General features: G+C 40.3%; 1 protein-coding gene across 1 annotated transcript in view; it reads right to left on the reverse strand.

Moving 5' to 3' along the window:
* The window catches only part of LOC149532900 (alpha/beta-Hydrolases superfamily protein), a 278,963-nt gene that overhangs the window by 172,741 nt on the left and 82,335 nt on the right, over window positions 1–23,887 (reverse strand). Inside the window, exons 4-5 of the mRNA XM_089805113.1 lie at window positions 8,665–8,765; window positions 8,277–8,346 (exon numbers count right to left, since the gene is read on the reverse strand). Of these exons, the coding sequence (XP_089661239.1) occupies window positions 8,277–8,346; window positions 8,665–8,765 (171 nt within the window). The remainder of the gene's footprint in view (window positions 1–8,276; window positions 8,347–8,664; window positions 8,766–23,887) is intronic.

The raw sequence follows: 23,887 nt of genomic DNA on the forward strand, positions 1-23,887 counted from the left end.
GGAAGTGCTCATAGTTCTTACCTTGTGTTTCTTGGTCTTCTATCTTGTTTTGTTTCTTTTTTAACACTGTTTTGGTGTTTCCGGTGTGGCCAGCTCTTTTGTTTGAATGCTCAGTCCCATAAACCTTTTTGGTTTTTTGTTGGACATTAATATTATTATCTTATCTTATTATATGCCAGCTATTGATCTATTGGTTGGTGATTTTATCTTCATCCATACCACAGTTATCAGTAGTTGTCATGTTTGGTCTACCATTGCATTTTCAGATTTGATATGGCCTCGAGGAGTCATTGAGTCACATGGGCATTTGCAGAGACTTAACTATGTGTTAGATACTACACGAGATAGATCTCTTCCAGACACATGAGAGCAATAACATCTTCAGCATCATACTTACCACTACATTATTTTATAGCAACGACATTGGATAGCTTGTTGGGTTGATTTTCATGTATATTAGAGCCGTGTTTGGCATATGTCGGGTGGATCACTCATTCAAATGGTTATTATAGGAAGATGGAAGGATGATACACACATTTACTACTAGGATTGATGGATAGATTGGTTTGAGTTCCACGATTTAACAGGACGAGTGTCATGCTTTTTGTGGATTGTGTTGGGGTACTTATTTGTTTGAGGCATGGAGCCGTTTGAGTCAGAGTAGCGCAGCACGTAGAAGCAGAAGTGTCTCTCAGGTTGACTTGGGATCCAAGGATCTCACTGATGGATTATTTGCAGCCTTATTTTGTGTTTTGTGGCATGATATGTTCTAGTCTCAGGGTTACCAATATGAGCTTTAGAGTGGTTTGCAGGTTTTATAAGATCTTGGTATCGATTTATAGATCCATGATTACTTCAGCGCAAGCAATCGCAAGGAGGTTATGAAATTTTAGGTCAAATTAACATAACATTGAAATTGGCTTATGAGAGCTTAATGTAGATTTATAAAAAGGTCATTTAATATTATAAATTGGCTTAAAAGGTGACAAAGGTGGAATAAGACAAATAGACAGGAGAAGGAAGTTGAAGGTTCACAACTTTGAGCATCGAAAGAAGGAAGCTAGTTCACTTTCAGCATGCTTGGAATTCTGGTTTGATTTCAAATATCTCTCAGTGAGATTTGTGAAGCTTAAGCTTTTGCTCACAACCTTGAGGATGGAAACCTTCAGGTTCTACTTGGTGAATCAGACACAAACCTAGATTAGCTCTAAGATGGATTCAAGATAAAGTTCACATCATGCAAACGGGTTCTTCCTTGTATTTTCCATTTGACTGTATTATTGTATTTAAGGTTGGATTTTGGTATTGTGAAGTTGTTGTATTGTTGGTTTATTATGCAATAACATTTCTAAAGATCTTTATATGATCATATTGCTGGTTAATTTGCTGGTTTTCATTGAATAAATTATATGTTGCATTCTGAAAATTATTGGGAAAGTGTTGGGCGAGAAAAAATGGGCTGGGATATTACAATGCCTACAAAGGATCAAGTTGCAAATATCTTTAGAAAAGCTCTTTCAAAGTGTTACCCATAAATGGTCCACATTTGTTTTTTATATATGGTAATTGGTAGGATGTATGTGTTGAACAAGATTTGTGCCTTTAAGAGGTTCTGTTGTCAATTTAATCTCTCTCGGTCTCCTTGTTGTTAAGTCCTTCAGTTGAACAGACCCGCGAACTTGAACATTGAACACCTTGTTCGGTGTTCAAGGTTCAAGGTTCACCAGATACCTTGGTCATTTTAAGGAAGTTAGTCGTATTGGAAAAGTAATACTCATTGCTGGGATTGAACATGAACATCGAACACACTTGTTCAGTTGTTCATGTTCAAAGTTCAAAAGTGCATTTTGTCAAGACAGGTCATGAGAGTAGTTTCCAATATTTCGCGACCTTGAATGTGAACATTGAACTGCTTGATAGTTCAATCATTCATGTTCACCGGTCATGGAGATGAGTGCTCCCGGAACCACGTGTCTTTTAGACAGCTCAACAGCTACACAAGTTGCCAAATCTATGGAGAAGATCTGTATTAATGAGGAGTTAAGGTTAATAATGAAAAGGTATGTGGCGGCGTGTGCAGAACTTGGGTGAGTTATTAATGATCATAACTCTTATCTTATCACTAGTCGTGTCATCCTTATGAATCATTCAAGTCCAAGCTTTACGTTTTAAAAAGCAACCTACCTTGTTTTCATTCCCTGCTATTTCCGCTTTTGGATTGACGGCTTGTCTCGTTTGGGCTTGCGTGGCGATAGTTTGAGTTTTAGCTTCCTACAAATCTGTATACATTAAGTCTAGTAAGTTCTTAGTCCTTCGCTTTTAAGGTGTCTTTCTTTCTGCATTTCTTTTGAGCATTCTTTCTATATCTTTCATTTCTGCTTAATCCTGTCATGGCTACCCCTTTCCGTCCAAAGCTCCCTGACAAAATTAGAGTCGGTAATAAGTAGCATTCTCCCTGGCATGGAAGACACCTTCCTCACCAATGAAGACATAAACAAACTACTAGCTAGGTTCGCAAATCCACCACCCAACTCCATATCCAGAAAGTCGTAGAGAGCGGTCTATTGCAGGCATCGGCATTCCCAAAGACTTTCCCTTGTCCTGAGTTAGTCCTAGCTTGTAGGGATAGATACGATGCTACTAAGAAATGTATTCACGCTTTCAATGGCGAAGTCCTAGTATACGTGAGCAGGGTTGTTGTTATGGTCGCTCTGAGAATCCCTCCGAGGGAGGTGTATGAAGATTGGACCATCAGTTCCTCCTATGCTCAATTTTCCACTAATGTCACAGAGTTGAACAACAATATTGCTAAGAGTTGGCTTTTCAAATCTGAAAGAGGAGGTTCCCATCTTGCTAAACCTTTGACCAAAGAGCATATGATCCCGGAGATTAAAGATGTTATCACATTGCTAAACAAGGTAAAAGGAAATCCCCATGCCTTCCATTGGGGATGTATTTCTTTGTGATATTGTTATCAGGATTTAACTGTGTGATTTTTGGGTCAAACTCATTGACCCATGTTTCATGAGTAGTGATTCAACATGAATCCATCTCTCATGAGAATAAATGGAACACTTAGCACTCATTGGATCTAGGTGATGCTCACAGGGGTGAAGCACCGGGACTTCCCCGGAGGTCACCCATCCCAGTACTACTCCAACCTGAGCGCGCTTAACTACAGAATTTCCTCCATGGTTAAACCCAAAGCTTGCAACCCCTATATTTCTTTGTTCAGACTATCCTAGGAGAAGATAAATACATTGATTGGGCAGATATAATAGCAACTAGGTTGCTGGAAGAGCTTTTCCAATCCTCTACAACCGCCGGCTTTTACATGACCTCTTACTTGTTCTACATCCTAGCGTGTAGCAAAGAGTGGAAAGGCCTCCCACATTCAGATTGGAACCCAAGTATGCTCATCTATGAATACTACCCACTCTTACAGAAGAACAAAAGCCCTAATGGATTCAAGATAGTACATGACACATTCCTAGCCAAAATGGTGTTCGAGTTTCAAGGGAGATAAAACATGAGATTGACTGAAGAGGCCACTCAATTGGTTGATATTTATGGTAGTTACTTCACCCAATTTCCATATCTCAGAGTTGGAGGTTATGAAGGTAAACCATTGAGGCTTCCCCGTTATTGTCTAGACCGTATGGTGTTAATTGAAGTGTGCAGACAATTGGCTGAGGTTGAAAAACATTGTAAGGCGAGGAAAGCTTCAGGATATAATTTTCCCATTGAGCTTGGGCATTACAAGTGTACAACCATCCAAGCCGCTCTCAAACTCAAAACAAAGATCAAGTCCCTAAACTTGCTAACCTACTCCCCTAGGTTAAGTTTCAACAGCCAAGAATTTTCCATGAAGTTTTCTGAAGTTACTTCTTCCGCTGCACATGTTCCCCATTTAGAGTATTTTTGGGCCAACTATCAAACTGATTTTGAAGTCAGGAGAAGGCTCTAGTCTAGGTTAACTCTTGCACAAATTAAGAAATTTAATCTCCCATTTGCTACTTCAGGGTTGACTGAGAAAGATGAAGAAGTTGTAGACCCTGTCTACATTGAGAAGGTTGAAGTCTATCCCTTGCCAGAAATTGATTGGTCAGTTCCCAAAGAAGACGATTTACGTGTGAGAACTTCACCTGTCTTAGCCCGAACAGAGCAATGGCTCATAAACCAAAGGCATTCAAGAATACAAGCTTGTGATGTTCAAAGGATTCAAGCTTGTTCAAGTTCACCATGATTGTTTCTAGTTGTAACCAAATTGTTACTTCACCCACTGCAGGTAAGTCAAAGCGTAGGGCTGAACCTGAACACCCTGTTCAAGGTTCAGTTCATCTCCTTGTGTCTGTCAAGTGGACACGTTCTCGCAATCGTAGGAAACGGGAACAATCAAAGAAACAGAGTGTACCCTACAATGAACCTGTGGCTATAGAATTGGACGTGGTGGAATATCAAGGAGAAATAGGGGAATCTCTCACCAATGGAATGGAGCACTGTGGTCAGAAAGTCATAGAAGGCACTACCACATCAAGTGGTGTGGCTCTCAATCCTACGCCTGCATTGCAAACCCCTCCCCCTAAGGATAATCATCTAGTTCCTAATTGGTTTGAATTGACAGTGAGCAAGAAGAGAAGTTTAGTACGAGCAACCCTTCCAGTTGGAGACATGGTCAACAAATGTCTTAGAAAGACCCCTAAAACCAAAAAATCCAAGATATAGACCATATTGAACATCGATGACAAAACAAGGCAGTGGGTGGCTGAGGTTATGAAACCAACAACTCAGAAAAGCATAGAGGCAATTTAACCTCAGGACTATACAGTAGAGAAATCTATCATCGGTCTTGCTTCAGGGGCCACTGAGATGAAAATCTGGAGTGGAGGGAACTCACAAATCTCTCAGCGAATATGGAAAGACCAAAGGGACAAGCAAGAATTGAAGCAATCCCTGCGGAAGATGGCGAAGTTCTTACACGAGTTACAGAGTCCTCATGCGGAAGCTTTGCCTGGTGCTATCATCACTATCGATGTAGAATCTCCAATGAACAAGAGCTTCCTTGAACAGGTCAAGAGAGATCGTTCAATTGCTCAGGCGTATAGGGAATGGCTGAGCACAGTTCATGCACAAGAAACCTACTACTTTTCTCATTTTGCCAATACCAATGAGAGGGCAAATAAGTTAACCACAACTTTGGATTCAAAAATGAACGCTTGGGAGGCTGAGAAGATCAAATGGGACAAATATATGATTAATATCACTGAGGTTCAAGAGTACGGTGCCGATAAGTTCATGAAAGAGAATTCGGGAGCTAAGGTCAATGCTGACTTCTTGTTCATCACCCATGCCAAATTGGAATGGAGGAACATAGTGATGGAACAAGGACTGGATGAGTGTTCTGAGCTATTAAAAGAGGTGGGCTGTCTAAAGGAAATCTTAATGGCCAATGTAAAATGCATCGATGTGAAAATCATGGGAAATGAAGACCAAGCTGAGATACTTTCTAATGAAGTAGGGGCAACCTTCTTCGCAAGAATCAAGCTATTGAAAGAAACAAGTGAGGTATCGGTTCATGACCTGACCATAGTTGCCAAAGCGGACTCCATGATGATTATTTGCATTGACCACCTAGAGGTTCAAGACAAGAAGTTGGATCACATTTGCCGAATCATGAAGATGTGGAAGCTTAGGTTGGAGCAGTTGGGGATTCTACAACGGCAAGAACTTGTCGACTTCCTCGCTGCTCATAGAGTATGGAAAGAGAACGGTGGTGGTGACTCTGACGCCCACAGATCACAGGCGATGATTGGCACAGCTCGAAATTGAGAGAAGGCAAAGAGACACTTGTTCTCTTTTGTTTTTAATTATTATGTTTGTTTCAAAACTCTGTGGTATTTGGAAAGAAACATTTCAACTCCCTGCATGGAGTTATTTTTTATTAGAATTTGAAAAGCTCAAGGAGGCTATATATGTAATATTTGAAACTGCCATAAGGGTCGGCCCTCTAGATAGTTAGATAGTTTTTACTTAAGTACTGCTAGCTGCCTTTTTTTGTATTTTTGGAAGGAACAGCAAGTTAATGATAAATAGATACTGATCATTTGGTTATTTCTATGGTGTCTGGCTGATAATCATGTGGTTATCTTATTGGTTTATGGAATTCGTGTGAAGTTCATGCCATGCAGGTGCTGTTTTATTAATCTTGTTGTTGCTGTTTTATCTTTGGATTTCCTTCCAGTGGGTTTGATCTAATTTGAGATTTTGTTAGTATATCGTGTGGCATATGTTTGAGATAATTATGCAACTCTGCAATGTTCTTTTATGGTTATAAAAGGATGTTTACATTTCCCTTAAATTCTTTCTGGTTAAAAGAATGACAATATTGATTCATATGTAGCCAGAGTTATATTGCAAATCATTTTAGAAGGAAGTTGTGCCTTTAGAGACACAGAGAGTCTTTGCATTCATAAAGACTTAGTTGTTATGAAATTGGATTTTTCCTGCAAATAAAGCGTAAGGAACTTGGGGGGGGGAAACCATTCACTAACACAAAGGATACATTTCAGATGACATTTGAGCATCTCAAACAGAATTTATGGGTTGTTTCCTCTCCTTCCAACTAAATGCATAAATAATGCATCTCTATCCAACAGGAGCAATTCAAGATATATTTGTTTTCCTGGTCTAATGAAAGATACTTCTAAGGAAAAGAAAGCAGTAAGTTTGTTGATATTTACAAGTAGAGTATGTAGTTGATTGATATAGTCAACAGGAGCATATTTATGTTACAAATTTAAATGAAGACCACTTATTTTTTTCCCTTGATGTCAAAGGGGTAGAGAAGGTACCTTGTCAATAAGTGTTGCCATAAATGACAAAGGGGGAGGATTGTTGCAATTTGTTGTCATTGATTTCAACCTCTAATATACTTGTATGACAAATGAATGGATTGGTGCAATGAAGGCATTTTGTCTACTTGATATCAAGCTATTGATGAATGTTGTTTTTATGAAGCCAGTTGTTCAAAACATGGAGTGGAGACTATTGCAGTTATGAAGCAATATGCATGTTGCCATTGATGACAAGCTTTAATGATCTCGTTAGAGACTGTTGCAAATGACATCAACCTTTGTCTAGATAACTGATGTTCCTTGTTAGATGTGAAAACGCTTGCTGATCAGATGTTCATGGTTGGATGTCAAACAAAATGTTTTCCAATAAGATGTTTATAGTTACATGCCAAGATGTGCCAACTAATAATGTTGGTGTTTTGTGATCTGAATCTCGTAGTTCGATGTAAACTATGCATTGTTCTAAAGTTCATGGTTGGATGTCAAAATGTTTTGATTGATAGAGTGTTGCAATGAAATAGATCAAGTATGCTGTGCCAGTGTTGATCTCTCTTGCTCGGAACTGTACTGCACTTATGCATTTTTAAAGATATGCTTATTCTAGAATGAAAGATAGAGATGATTGGGTATAGCTCTATTTCTTGACAATGTAGAGGATTTTGGAGGACAAGACAGAATGCTTTCAGACAGTCAAACAGACCTGCCAATTTTCAAGTAGTAAGTCATCCTTGCATAATAAAACATTGTACCTATCCTCAAAAGTTGCCAAGTCTTTGAAACTCTATAGGATTGTTGAATCAAAAGAGTCAACACTGCAAACATTCTAGTCTCCATTCTATTAGTATGGCAGCCACATTAGTGTAGAGGGGCTTGCCCACTACATTTGGAACCTGTGCTATTATTGTGAACAATGCTCCATCTTATGCTAGGCCAAAGCTTGATACAAGAATTATCTTAGATCTAAATTGACATGTTATATGGAGTTAACGGAAGTGAGATGTCAAAAATGTTCATGTCATTTAAGTGAAAAAAGGCTTTATAGCTTTCCATCAAATTACAAAAGTCTTTCTAACTTTCCTCCCAATTATAAAGGCAAGTATAGAGTATTTTATACTGCAGTACCACTCATTGTGTTCTATTTTCAACTCAGTTTGGACCCATGACTAAAACACCAAACTGCTATAAGAATACAATCAAGATCTAGATTCAGTTAGCAATAATCCTTCCTTTATATTTAGATTCAATGCATCTTTTCATCCATGTCCTAATATGAAACTACTTTTTAAGTTCAAAGCATTCAAAGACTATAGTCAACAACAATATTATCATTCTGAATTAAAGAATGAAAAACCATTAAGAAAACTACAAGACTCTTCATTTTTAAATATGAAATGGAAAATAAAAATTCAATAAGCTTCTTACTTGTGAAGGAAGACCATGAATTAAAACAATTGACGGATTTCTGTCATCACCGGCTTCAACACAAAACCATCTGATAAAGTATAATAAATAAAATAGGTTAAAATAGTGAGTTCAAAAATGTTCATTTTAGCATTCGAAAAAACCCTGTTTGATGTTTATTTTGATATTGTCACCAAAATATTACACTAAAAATGAAACATTTTTAGAAAAAGGAAATGTGTTGCATCAGCTTAATAATGGCAGCTATTACTAGTTAGACAATCAGAAAGTCAGACTCCATAATATAAACTAAGTTTTCTCCATTCATTGATCAAACCAAGTCCAGGAATCCATTTCTAAGCTAAATCTTGCAAACTGAAAGAAAAATGTATTTTGTGTTTCAGTATACCTGAAAGCATTGTCTTCAACTTGAGAGGATTGTCCCATCGCAAGCCCAAATATTGGATCCTTTGCTTTTGAGATGTTCTTACCAGTAGTGTAGGCTTTTATCTGGCAAAAATGTTATTCAGATTATCTTGTTCATGGCTTATGAAATGGCACAAATAGATTCACCACTAAAATAGATGAACAGCATAAAGATAGACAAGAGTCGGTTAATTAGGCACCTACTAAATGATTCCACAACATGACCTTAAGAGTAAGAGAAAATACACCTTCAAATGGCAAGGACATCAAAAAATGTCAATTAGTGGGCATAAAGCTAGAAAAGAGTCAGTTAATTAGGTTCCTTTTACATTTGTCTTGCTTCCTTTCATGTTTAACAATTAGGTTAATTTTATGTTTGTCTTGCTTCCTTTCATGTTTAACATTACATTTCATTTCAAGCTTGATTCCTCAATCTAAGGCTTGACCAAGGCATGCCCTCCCCCAATAAACAAAACCAATTTTTTTTATGTGTAGGAGTAAGGTATCCAAATTGTGGTTACAGATCCAAAAACTACTTGCCAAGACCTTTCTGAAGAATTTGGGTCAACTTTTCTATGGTGTCTTGGGAACATGTCCATCTTCCTGTAAGCTGTTCAGACACTTTACTACCAAGTCAACCTGTTCTTGGAGGTTTGAGAAAAGCAGGGTTTTCTGTCGTGATCACAGATTCGCAGTTGGAACTTCAGTCACAGTTTCAGATCCGCAATTTTCAGAATGAAAGATATCTCGTCTCAGGCTCTCACACATTTCAAGGTAAGTTCTTCGTCATTCATTTCACCTTTTAACATAAACCTACTTTCATTTTTTAATTGGGTTGAATGCATATATTAAGCACCTACATCTATCTTACACTTGTCATTAAATAAATTAGTTCAATTTACATTCACACTGCATATTTTTAATCAATTAGCATTGCATGAAAGAGGACTTGTTTGCATACTTCCTTGATATAATTTTTGTTTAGTATTGGCATCCCTTTATCCTGCTTGGGTTTTGCTAATCTAACTTGAGTTATATTGAGACTTATGTTTGGAAGCCCCTCTTTTCTCTCATCTTTAACGTTTAATGCATAAAAATGGTTTGTTGGTAAATTTGCCTCACATAGTTTATATCATAAACATTAATCCAATCTTTTACCCCCTAAACATTTTGATGAACCCGACGCGTCTCCTCTTATTGACTTTGGAGTTAGATCTCTTATTTCCTTCTTGGATTGTGTGTTCCTCTTCTTTGGTGAACCCACTGTGCGCCCTTTTCTCTTTTTGGAGTTAGTATTACGATGATAGATATTTTATATTATCTATGTTTAGTATCTAATGGTTATCTATTGTAATCTTCTGTAAATATTAAAATGTTTCTAATATTTAGCTTTTTGTTTCTAGAATAGAATGTTTCTATTCTTTACGATTGCTTTTTAAGGAAACATTGTTCAGTCTCTTGTATAATTTGATCTCTTGATCATTGTTAATGACAAGCAAGTATTTACAAAGTAGTTAATAATATGATATCAGAGCTAGTACTCCGAAAAAATTCCAAAATAATTATACTTTCTTCGTTGAAATTATCTGCCTTTTATTTTTGAAATTATTTACATGCATATTTGCTTCCAACTCTCTCTATAATCGGACTAGGGTTTCTGTTCTGAGAGATCTAAATCTGCCGACTTCTTGTTCAGTTTTGCAACCCATTTCTATCCAAATCTGTCTATTTTTTCGCACATTTCTGCCATTTTCTGTCTTTTTTTGTAACAGGGCCATTTTTTATCAAAACCGTAATTTTTGTGTTTGGAAAAATTTTATGAGTGCAGATTTTTGATGGGTTTTTCGAGAGCTCAATTGGGTTGTCAGATTCTTTTGGGTGCCTCAATTTTCGAGCCAACTGATCCAAAAACCGACAACATATTCTTTCTGGGTTTCTGGAGTTCTCTTTTGCGTCACCCTTCAAATTTTTTGGGTCTCTACTTTTTGAGGGTTGCATGTACTTGCATGTTGTTTGCAAGTGTTGTTTTACCATGCAATGCCTCGTGTTTTGCCTCCCTTAAAAATTCTAATGGGTTTGTTTTCATAAATTTTTTCCTCAGAAAAAAAAAAAAAACATTTGATGGGTTTTCCTATTTTTTTCCCTCCATAAAACATTTCTTATGGGTTTCTATAAATTTTCCCTTAAAAATTTCTGATATTGTAATTCGCAAAATTGTGTGGGATTCTTTTGTGGGTTTGTAATTTCTTCCTCAAAAATTATCTATTGGATTTTACTGTTTTTCTTTAAAAATGAAGCTTTGTATTGTCAGGCTTTGATTTTTCAACTCAAAAATCATGTTGGGTTTTGATTGATTTTTCACCTAAAAAATAATAGCTTTTTGCAATTTGTTTTGGAGCATTATGCTCATCTGGAAAGTTTTGAAGCATTATCCAAAGTACCATCAACAAACATCCTCTGCTCCAAATTTAGAACGCTCCCGAAAGAAAAACATTCAATGCAGCTATTGCCACAAGTTTGGGCACATGAAGGTTGAATGTCGGAAGCGCTTAGCTGTCCTATCTAAGTAATTTGGTTCGCAGCCCACAGCAAAAAGTGTGGAGCCCCTTGAGCAAACAAAATCTACCTTTTATGCTTTTTGACAGCTTCGTGCTCTGGATAGATTAACCATTAAGGGAGGGTATTCCAATAATGGATAGTTTCTATTATCTTTGTTTAGTATCTAATGGTTATCTATTGTAATCTTCTGTAAATATTAGAATGTTTCTAATATTTAGTTTTTTGTTTCTACAATAGAATGCTTCTATTCTTTACAATTGTTTCTTAAGAAAACATTGTTTAGTCTCTTGTATAAATTGATCTCTTGATCACTGTTAATAACAAGCAAATATTTTACCAATTACTTCATAATAGTTAGATCTTGCTCTCATTGAATGCTTCATAGAGTTAGACTAGATTTCCATTTTTATGCTCCTTACTGCACTGATATTTATGTGGTCAGATCTCATTAGTCTCCTTTTGGGATCTCCACTTTTATGAGCTTTATCATATTAAGTCCAACCTATGGCATTCCCGTTAAGAGAATTCATAGACTCAAGGGCTTTTTTGTTATCATGATTCCTCTTTCTTTCCTTGGACCCATGATAATACCAACATTTTTCCTTAAGATTTAAATCCTATCATGGAGAATAAGTTGTCTCACTCCTCCCATGATGAAGGTGAACCCCCAAGAGTTCCTCCTTCCCAAGTTGATAAGCTCTCTCATGAGTTTGAAAAGTTGGAAAGCTGGCTACTGTAAGAGAACCAAAATCCCGATAGTGTTGCCACAATTGAGGCTATTAAGAAGCTCACCTTATTAATACTCATGCTAAGCCTTTGACAAAATGTGCTCCAGAGTTACGATACACTCTTTATACAACTATTGAACCTAACATTCCTATTTCCACCTCTATTCCTAGCATTCCCAATTATGTGTCACCTCTCATGACGACTTCTACACAAGTCTCTAATCCTCTAAGTGTTGGTCTTCCTAACCCTACACTTTCCATGAGTATCCCTCCTACTTCTATACCTTCTTCATGAAGTTCCTTTCACGTATTCAAAGCCTCTCCCTAAACCTTCTAATCCTCCATCAGCATCTTTGCATATTCTCTCTACTTCCTACAACTACATTGCTAACACATCCAATGTGTCTATGCCTACTATTGAGTCTTCTAATCCTACCATCAGTAGCTTGGTTCAAACCATCACTGCTTTGCAACAACAAGTAGCTTAATTCACTTGATCTAAGTACAACATCCCTACATGTGGCATTGCTTATCCCCTTTCCTTAGACATCCTTTGTGTTGTTATCCCACAACATGTTTATTAATCACTTGTATTTATTATCGATTAATTTCTATTTATAACATCAATAGTATATTTAGCTAATAATTTATATTGATTAATATCATATTATTGATTAATAATTTTTTCTTTAACCCATAAATTGTTTATCAATTATTGTAATAATGGTTCTTTAGATCAACTTATTATTTATTTATTTTATGCACACTAATTGCATGGTACCCTTAATAATTAAACAAGTATACAAGCATTAATAATTTTTATAACATCAATTATATCAATTATGGGTTCAAGGCAGTCCACCCCTCCCAAATTTGCGTGTCCTTGAGCAACAATATACCATGGGTTCATGAAAAATATTATCTGATGTGATTAACATAAGTGCTGGCCATGTTTTGTTGGGTAGACCTTGGCAATATAATATTAGTGCTACTCATAATCGCCAAATGAATGTCATTTCTATCATCAAAGATAGCAGAAGATTTACTTTACTTCCTTTGGCGGAGGAAGGAAAGAAAGCTAAGAACCGAAGTATGATGAGGACTTACACATTAGGAGATCAAACTATTCTGGATCAAAAAGTGATGGATTTGTGACGGGTGGCTGAAAGGGTTTCTAAGGTTGTACTTGAACTTGAAGGCTAGTGACAACCGGATGGTGTTACAACAGGTTGCCAAAGAATTGGTTTCAAATGAGTAGCAGAATATTGTGAATGTATTGAAGGCTGATGTGTTAGATGTCTAGGGTAGAATCAAATAACAAAAGAGGAAGCCGACAATGGTTGGCAGTTATAGTGATCATAGAGGCAGAGACAATTGGAGCAATATATTTGCTAGGAATATAATGGCACTAAATGATGGGGGTTAGGCTATTGAAGTTTTGATGAACATTTGCACAAACAATAGTGAGAGTGGTCATGTACAGAGTCAATGAAGCCATTGTTCTTCTGAAGGATAAGACAAGCAGGTGAAGAATGAACATGGGATTTCTAATCCGAATACTATAATATGTTCATAAATTCCTTTTATGGTACATCTTCTATTCACTTGGGGTGTCTAATGTAGGTGCATCCTTTGGTCGGGAGCACAATTGTATAAATATTTCCTTTCCGTATCTCTATTTACTGTTCATTTGGACAGTTTTCATGCTATTTTATCTTGTGATCAATCCAGTTAGTTTGTTCTCTTATGTGATCCTTACGACACAATTTAGGCATCATGGAGATCCTATGTCTAGCTTCGCAATGTTGTTGCCATATAAAGTTATATTAAGATTGGTTCGATCCTATACTAGTTTTCATGTTTTAAGGGTCAAGGTAGTGAAGTGCATCTTGCAATGAATATTCATGGCATGCAATGTCTAATGATGCATTGTTTTGTGTTGTAATAGGTTTGAGCAAACCTCTTGTATGTTTGCACAACACAATTTATTCATTTCGGGTTGTTCTTATGATTTGGATCCTGACCTATCTCTTGTATGTTTGCACAACACGATTTATTCATTTCGGGTTGTTCTTATGATTTGGGTCCCGACCTATCTATTTTTAATACGTTTCCTTTTCCTTGGAAATTAATGATCGGATAAGCTGACTTGTGGCTAGCAATTTTGTATTTAGGTAGGGTAGTAGTTCTTGTTAAACAGTGCAAAGTGTGGCAAGAATGCTAGATGTTTATAGGCTAGAATAGATTCAGAGAAACAACTGGGATAACTCAAGTCTATATATGGTTTCACAACTTGGAGGATAATCATCTATGAACTTGTTAATGAGGAGAGTGCATGTCTGACTTAGCAATTTTATTTTGTGTAATGGTGATGTAATATCTACATTAGCAAGCCAACTTGATGATAATTCAGTGATATTTCTTGCAATTGTGTTCAATGCTTGTTAGTTTGTTTGGGCATTTCCGCTGTTGCATATTCTAGCTGCAAGGTTGGACATCTCCTTGGGGCATTCTCTATCTTTGACTAAGCCACAGTAAGAAGGATGGAAACGAAGCCATCCATGAACAAGAGAGACCAGTAAACACACCTAGATCAGAAGTGTTGATGGGCAAGGGCAAGAGCAGCAAGCGTTGGTTAGAGGCTGCAACCAATCAAGGAGGAAGGACAAGGGAAAGCAATTAATGGGCTACAGGAGAGAGTCAAAGAACCTCCAAAGAATGATGTATATGCAGGTCTGAAAGAAGAGATCAGATCCAAAGATACTATATGGCAGTCACCAAGGCAAGGCAACAAGATGGGACAAGACAAGTTCAAGTACCAGGTTGATGCAAGTGGATGAAACCCTTCAAACCACTATTAGAGCATCAGAAGACCAGCAAGGAGAATCCCTGGAAGGAGAGTAAGGTATATCTACAGCACCTTAACTTGTAACAAGAGATCTTTCTCAAGGGTAGTATGGAGCATCAAAGATCCTAAGAGGCCAATTAGGCCAATATGATTGAAATCTTGTAATTGAAAAACTGAAGAAATGCTGAGAGGGGGGCAAGGGGAATCAATATTTCAAAAATTTAAAAGTAAATGCAACTGAATGAACACAAAGAAAACAAAGACACGGGGATTTATCTCGTGGAAACTCTGTCGGATAGAAACCACAGTATCACTAATCACTGCAAATGTGGGCTACAACCCAGTACATTCAAGGCTCCAACCTTCTCAACAAAAAGTAGGCTTCAACCTGATCAAACTGAGGCAACTACCTCTAGAGGCCACAACCTCAAGCTAATTAATGAAGCAATTGTACTATGAGCAGTTTTTAATCTTGTTTTATCATTAAGTGATACATAATAAAACGTTGTAGATAAGAATACAGATGCAGCAATTTCTTCCTTCCCCATTTTCTATCACTATCTTCTTGCTTCAACTGAAAATTTCATCCTCCAATTCACACTCTACCTGAAGAATAGAATAAACCTTTTTATGTTCCACACTCTCTACATGCATATCAAAATCGTGTCTCTGACATGGGTACGCAACCTTTCCATAATGTTTTCATCACTACCTGCATGAAAGTAACCACTGAAGTGTGATCATTACATCCTGCCAAAAATTATTCTTTGTTTGGCTTTAGCGCACAAAAACAACACCTGTTACCTTTAGAAAATGAGAGAATCTACTATGTTGTGCAGTAGTTTGCGGCTTTGCTGTTAGCAGTTCAAGAATCCCACACACAGAGTGTCGACAGTTACAAAGGGTGCGGTGAAGAAATATTGCTGACTAAATATTCTCCAATGGACTTCACTTTCTCGTGGGCTAACATTGTTTACCGCATAGAGTAAATGGATTGATGCACACAAATAATTGAACAGGAACAGGAGCGACAGTACTCCTTTATTCGCACAGGCCAACAGATTACATCCAAAGCATAAGATAAGATAAGGTGATTTACAATGATCCCAGACAGAGTATAAATACTTTCCGCCGAACTTTCCCGAAGGGTCCGTCGACTACAAAATAATCCTAATCTACCCATCGGCTACCAAGTACACAATCTCCGACGGCATAACCCAGTCGGCTACAGAATACAAAATCTGTCGATGACATCATCCCCCCCAAAAAGAAAAGTCTTCTCCTGACGACTAACAAAATAAGAGACGACCCATATACAACAAAAAATATTAGAGAGAAGGTATTGCCCCTAAAGAACACTGCTGACGACGCAACTCATAGACCTGCTCTGTCCAGATGGTCAAATCTTTCTGAATCCGTGTGTTAACCTCTACGGCCTCCTTCAAAAGAAGCGTTGCATCCATAGCCTGTCTTTGCCAACTGTAATTCTTGTTCAGTTGCTTCCTTATCTCGCACGGTCGCCTACCTATCCCTCAACAGTGCTGCCCACTCAGCTGCCCATGCTTCTTGCCGACTGGCCAAGTCCGCTACTAACTTCTCCCTAGCCTCCCTCTCAACTGCCATAGATCTTTCCGTTGCAATCCTGTCTGCTGCCCTGTCCGCCTCCACGCAATTGCGAGCATAATAAACCTCCTTATACAATCCCACAATCTCATGCACCAACTTCTCCAGCGGAGTGTTGCGCGGCCCCAACTCTGACTCACTGGCCCAATCTGCCAACATCTCCGGTGTCTCAAGTGTTGGCCAACCCCTCTCCTCAAAACATGAGCAGAACCGCTACGGACAAATCCCCCTGATGTAAGCTCAAACCAAATGCCACTCCCTTCGCCGAGTCATAGCCTGCAATGCCACATTATGTCCCTTCTTGAGCCCAACCTTCATAGCCCTGAGGTAGTCCCTACACCTGTCCTCATCCGACCCATAATCCTCCTTTGCAAAACCCTCCATCGTCCACTCAGTATCACTACTCTCTTCCTCATCTGCAGGGACCATGCCCACATCCGGTGCGGCCTCCACTGGCCGAGCCCCACCTCCTAAGGCTCTGGTACTGTAACTGATACTCCTAGGTGCTCGAGGGACTGGATGGACGGACCAACCTCGGTAGGGATGAGTCGGAACTGCTGTCTCAAGAAGGTATTGGCTCTATCCATCACCTCCGGCTGCTCTATCTGTGCGGGCTCCATGCTCTTCTCCTGCTGTGCTAGTCGGGTTGTCTGTACTGGCTCCATGCTCTTCTCCTACTGTGTTGGCCGTGTTGTTTGTACTGGCTCGGCAACTGCTAACAAGGAAGACGAAACGGTGACGACTACATCACAGTCAATCACATCCAAGCAAACCTGAGCCGCTCCGACGCTAGCAACTCTACCATTTGCGAGACTGGCTCCACTAGTGCAACTGGAACAACATCTACTACAGCCGTGGAGAAAGTAGCACCTGGAGTGGTCGTTGGTGTAACAACAACTGTTGTCGGTGGGACACCCTCTACTACTGCCCGGGGGAAATCTGCTACCGGTGGGGTCATCACGACCGGTGCATGACGCTGACCAAAAGGAGGAATGTGTGACGTGGGAGCAGACAAGTGCGCGGAAGTTGACAACTACGGCGAGGTGAAAAATGTGGGCTCACTATCTGTTGGTTCGCTGCCAACCTCCGCAGAAGTACTCTCTTCCTCATACTCCACCCCACTGCTCTCCGAAGTCTCCTCCCGTTCGTTGTCAGTGTCCCCGTGAGCCTCCTGCAATCCCCGAAATACCTTTTTTTGTCCTGCTGCTGTCCCACTCGTGTCCAGATGTCTCCAATAAAACATCGAAGGCTCTCCCTATGCCAACTTCCCCCAAGGTGGCGCCTCAAAATCATCCACGGGTATCTAATTAACGACTACTTCCAGAAATAAGCCAATCGCATGATGTGGCATAAAGAATGTGTGGTGCTAGAGTGTCATGAACTCCTCCATCCTGTCAGCCAGAACTGTAGCCCAATCATACATCGTGCCGTTCATGATGCCATTCATGAATACTATCTGCGGCAATGCTTTATCTTAAGCCCGAGTTGCCCCTGTCAATTTACTCTTGATAATGTCCATAATACACCTCCAATGGCGTTCCCGAATGAGATCCCGCCGAAGTCCTCTGCATTTTGACCCCTTGATAACTGGCTCCATCTTGTCGGGTGTAAGATCGTGGCCCACTAATCAAATCCAGTGTTCCTTCCGTTCCTGAGAGAGCTTGTGATTCTTGATTTCCACCTTACCTCTAGGACCAGGAATGCCAAAAACCCTTGTGAAATCCCTAAGCTTAAAAGAAACTGTCATCCGATGCTTTTTGTACAAAAATGTGCTCGTTCTGTTGTGCTGATTATATGCTTCTATTATGGTCCGTAAAACTGATTCAAATAACCGGATGGAGAAGATCGGAAGCTAAATGGCCCAATGCACCTATGCCCATATCAAAATCTGCTTAATCTAGTCTGCCTTTGGGGTCTCCTACCACCATTTCCGGCATTCACTACCATTAAGACCCTCAACTGGACGGTGAGATGAGTGAGTTCCTCCCTAACTTTCTGTTTCATGCTACTGGAACCTAACGGCGCTGCAACTCGAAACCCAAATGCCAAAACCCTTGCATTCTTCTCCATACTTGCCTTCAGCTAACTCTTCCGCTGCTTCCGTTTGCCTGCCGATTCCATGCAACAACAGCTTCTTTCCTCCCTTTAATAGAGGGCTTCTTCCGTTACAAAAGAAATTCCACCCCACGGAAGAGGCAAAAGAACATACGGTAGCCAATCAGAGGGCACAAGTAAAAAACATTCCACGAAACCAATTGGTGTCTACGGAAAAAATAGAAGTGCCACGAAAAGCGAAATGAGCACCAGGATGAAGATATGCCACCTATTGAAGAAATTCTTGCTCCTCTTGAAGCAAAATTGAAACTTGCATGCCAAGAGATCACAAAGTTGCAAGATAACAGCAAGGCAGAGAGAACTATGCGGTTTGCTTTGGTAAAAGCATCGACGGTTGATGATTTACAAAATAAGAATCAAGAATTGATGAAACAGATTGAAATTTGTCAGGAAGAAAACAAAATCTTGGACAAAATGCATCGCCAATAGGTTGCAGAAGTTGAGAAGCTAGGTCAAACCGTTCATGAATTAGAAGAGGCTGCACTATCAGGGGGGTACTGTTGCCAAAGTTGTGCGCTATTATCAGCGGCAAGTGCACGAATTGATGGAAAGCTAGAAAATACTTGAACAAGAGTTAGCCCATGCCAAGACGGCAGCAAATAGAGTGGCATGTGCTGTGGCAAATGAGTGGAAGGATGGAAATGACAAAGTTATGTCTGTAAAATAAGCCACACGCAGAAGGAAATAAGCCTGCAAAAATCACTAGGAACAGGGACGTCCGCGGAGGAAGCCACGCAAAGAAGACACCAAATGTTGTGAGAAGGAAATGAAATGCGCGTGGGAAGCAATGGCAAAAGTCCGCCCGTGAGAAAATAAGAAAGCAGTCTGCGGGAATTGAGAAAACACTGCGGAAATTGAGAAAATACTCTGCGGGAAGATGACGAAGCCCACGGAAAGACACATTGGGAGGAAGAGGAGTACCCACAGAGGGGGTCTGCAGGACCTCCCGCAAACTACCCGCTAGACATGTGTCCACAGGACAGTCTGCCTGCGGAACACAGTCCGCGGGACAAGTTGCCCACGGAACACAGTTCGCGGGAACTCTTTTAGCCCTTCTTTTTTTTTTCTTTCTTTTTTCAAATTTAAAAAAATGATAATAATATAGAGCATCTTAATTTTGCCTCGAGTCGTCACCGTTCTGTAACGACAATGACGAGGGAATCATCTGGTCATTCTACGATAGCAACGGCGACGAAGTCTTCCTGGCACAATATATTTTCAATTTGGATCCATTGACTGCCTGAGGTACTTCTTGCCCGTCCAACGTCCACAACTTTATCGCTCCATGGTCGCCGACCTCCTAGATCTAGTATGGTCAGACCCATCTAACCTTAAACTTTCCTAGCTTAATCTCATTCCGCCATCATACTTCAGTACCAACTGCCCCGGCTAAAACTTGCTAAGTTTCAGATGCTTATCATGCCAGACCTTACGTTTGTTTTGTGTCACTTCCATCGCCCACTGTGCCAACAATCACTTCTCCTCGAGCTTGTTCAAATTATGCAGCCGCTCCCTTAAGCTTTCCATGTCACCTAGCTTGTTTTCCAGTGCTATTCTCAGGCTCAAAATCATGAATTCCGCCAGTACCACTGCTTCCTGTTCGAACATTACTTGGAAAGGTGTGTTCCCTATCGTCACTTTGTATGCTGTATGATATGCCCACAAAGGAGAAGGTAGTTTTTCCTCCCAATCCTCCCCTTCAACTACACAAGACTTGTAGATAATGGATACCAAAATCTTGTTTGTAGCTTCGACCCGTTTGTTTGCTCTCAGATAGTACGGGCTTGATAATGAATGGCAGATCTTGAATTCGATGGTGAGCAGTCGGATGACATGATTAACAAAATGTCCACCCCTATCACTTGTTAACTCTAATGGAATTCCATACCTGGTAATGATCTGTTCATAAATAAACCTTGTTGTGCTGACAGTCGAGTTGTCTAGTACTGCTCGTGCTTCCACCCACTTCGTCAGGTACTTCGTTGCAACAATAATGTATTGGCACCGTCTAGTCTTGCTCACCTTCAAGGTTCCAATGAAATCCAATCCCCGCCGCTCAAAGAGTTCTTGCACGTGTGAGGGATTGAGCGGCATAAGTCTCGCTTCAGCAGCTTCTCGACCCATTGGCAAGTGTCACACTCGACGACCCATTCTCGCACGTCGTTGTACATCGTCAGCCACCACAATCTTGCCAGTAGTATCTTCCTCGCCGTGGTGTCGGGTCCCATATGTCCACCCGCTGGTCCCTCATGTGCTTCCTTCAGTACTTTCGATATTTCTTCCTCCAACACACACCATCTAAGAATATGATCCGGCCCCATCTTGTAGAGCAATCCATTGATCAACTGGAAGGTACGGCTCCTAATTATCAACTTGCGCCTTTCGTTTGCTTGCATTTTACTGGCAAACTGTCCTGTCGACAGGTATTCTCCAATGCTCCTGTACCATTCCGGCAGTACTGCAATCTGAAACAACTGTGCGTCAAGAAAGTCGTGCACTTCGTCCGCGAGTTCCCCTATTTTGATTCTTGACAAATGGTCGGCGCTGACATGCTTCTTCCCCGGCCGTACAATGATTTTGAAGGTAAACTCTTGCAATAGAAGCAACCATCTAGTGATTCTTCCTTGAATGACAAGTTTATTGACAAGGTACAAAAAAGCTTGATGGTCCACATAGAACACAAATGGTGTCACCAACAAGTAGTGTCGGAACTTCTGGACTGCGTACACCATACCCAATGTTTCCCGTTCCGTGGTGTTGTAGCTTTGTTCTTCTTTAGATAACACTCAGCTGGTAAAGTATATTGGGTGATCCAAGCCTTGGTTACCTGTCTGCACCAAGGTTGCTCCGATCGCATAGCTGGATGCGTCTACTTGAACATGGAATTCCTTATCCCAATTCGAATACGCCAAGATGGGTGTCATAGCCAATCATACCTTCAGCACTTCAAATGCCTCATCATGTTCCTTCTCCCATCTGAATGATTCTCCCTTGCAGGTTAACCTATCCAGCGGATATGACACCTTGGCAAAAATTTTGATAAACCTTCTGTAATAGCCTATATGTCCAAGGAAAGACTTTACCTCTGTCACATTAGTGGATGCCTGCATTTCTAGGATGACTCTAACTTTGTTTGGGTCGATCTTCAATCCTTCTTTACACACGATGTGTTTGAGCAATCTTCCCTACGGAACCATGAATCTGCACTTCTTGGGGTTCAAAGCTAGCCGCGCCCTTCGACATCTCTCCATACATTCGCCGAGTGCTACAAAATGCCTGTCCTCTGCGCTGAATACAGACCAATCATCAAGGAACGCTTTGAAGTTACCCACGAACATCTTGTCAAAGATGTGCAATATAATCCACTAGAAGGTCATAGGCGCATTGCATAATTCGAATGGCATCCGATTGTATGCATAGACCCCATCTTCGACGACAAACGTGGTCTGTAATTTGTCCTCATCCGCTATAGAGATCTGATTGTATCCGGAGAATCCGTCCATAAAAGAGTAAATCTCATGTCCGGCGACCTCCAGGATGCTGTCTGTAAATGGAATCAGAAAGGGATCCTTGATCATAACTGCATTAAGACATCTAAAGTCCACACAAATCCGGATCTGGGTGGTGTCCTTTTTAAGTAAGATAACTATAGGTGATACCCATTCACTTGTTTGTACCTTGAAAATAATTTCGGCTTCCAGCATCCGGTTGATTTCCTCTGTAACTCATGCGGCATAGTTCTTGTTTAGCCTGTAGGGCCGCTTCCATATAGGTATTGCTCCTTCGATCAGCAGGATGCGGTGTACAAACAACTCCGAAGGTATTCCCTTCAGATCCTTGTATGTCCATGCAAATACATCCTTATATTCCAAGAATATCTTGAATGTTGTTGCTTTCAATACTGGATCCCAGTTATCTCCCACCAATATGTTTCTTGGTTCAACTTCATCTCCCAAATTCATAGTTTGCAGTGTGGCTTAACTATACTTGATTGTTTCCCCCTCACTAAATGTATGAGCAGGTGTGACATCCAACGGGGCATCCCCCTCCTTTATCTCAGTGAATTCTCTTGGAAATTCATTTTCCCTTGGACCTTCCTCAATTGTCAGTACATTGTAGCTCTGGAACACTTCGTAGTCCTCTATTTGCCAGTGCTAGAGACCATTGACCGAATCCAAATCATCATCTTTTGATCCTCCTTCCAATCGCAGGACTCCCTCTTGATCCGGTTCCATACGCTGCCTCCCTTCATCTTCCTCTTCGGAATCTGATGACAAAGCTTCTTCTCTCACCATCTGAGTGTGCAAATCAATAACAAATTTTTTCCCCTTACTTTCCAGTGATAAAGTGTTTCTCTTCCAATCATGTTTAACTTTGGCTTGAATAAGCCATCCGCGGCCCAGAATGGCATCGTATCCTTTTCTCTTCAGCGGGATGACGACAAAGTCAAGCATGAAAGGCTGTGTGCCAATTGTTACCGGTTGCGCCATCAGAACGCCGAGAGGTTTTATGCCATGTTGGTCTGCTATCAACAACTGAAATGTAAGTGGCCACAACATCGGTTGTCCCAACTTCCTCCAAGTATCCTCAGGTAAAATGTTCACGCCGGACCCGCTGTCGACAATTGTGTTCGTCAGCACACTTCCGAGAATCCCCATCTCGACGACTGCTAGATGTCGTCCAAATGCAAGTGCCAGCAACATTGGGTCTTCTCCACCCGCGGTAATTTCCTGCACTCTTCCTGGTTCTCTTGTCGCTGGCACAATATTTGTGACTGCCGGTCTGAGCTGAGGCATTGTAAGAAGCAAATCATTTATCTTGACCCGTACCTCCGTTTGTAAAATCTGTCGTACAATGTTTTGTTCTACAGCATTCCTTGCTGAGGTGCCAGTGGTGTTTTTCAGTTAAGAGGTCTCCTCCTGCGATGCCTTTTCAATCTCGGCCCGCATTTCCCCAAATTTCCTCTTTTCTTTTGCCGGGTCCAGGTACTCTTTTGCTTGCCTTCGCATAATTTGCCAGAACCTCTTCTTCATCCGTCCTGACAGTGATCAAGTTTACTCCAGCTTTTGGGCACTTGGCATCTTCATGGTCACTAGGTCTACACCATCTGCATAACAATTTTGGCGTGGTTGCTGTTGTGCACTCCCGGGCAAAGTGACCCACAAATTACAGGCTCGGAATTGAACAATCGGACATCCGTTCGCATCATACGGAATTCGACTCCTCCCGCCATTATTATTGTTGTTATTGTTCTCATTGTTGTTATTTTGCCCGCGTCCATTATTCCTCTTTCCTCCGGACATGGCACCCTTCGTGCTTGTATTCCCACTCCC

The sequence above is a fragment of the Cupressus sempervirens genome, chromosome 10 (genome assembly GCF_028749045.1).
Source record: "Cupressus sempervirens isolate cs-2001-9-10 chromosome 10, ASM2874904v1, whole genome shotgun sequence".
NCBI lineage: Eukaryota > Viridiplantae > Streptophyta > Pinopsida > Cupressales > Cupressaceae > Cupressus > Cupressus sempervirens.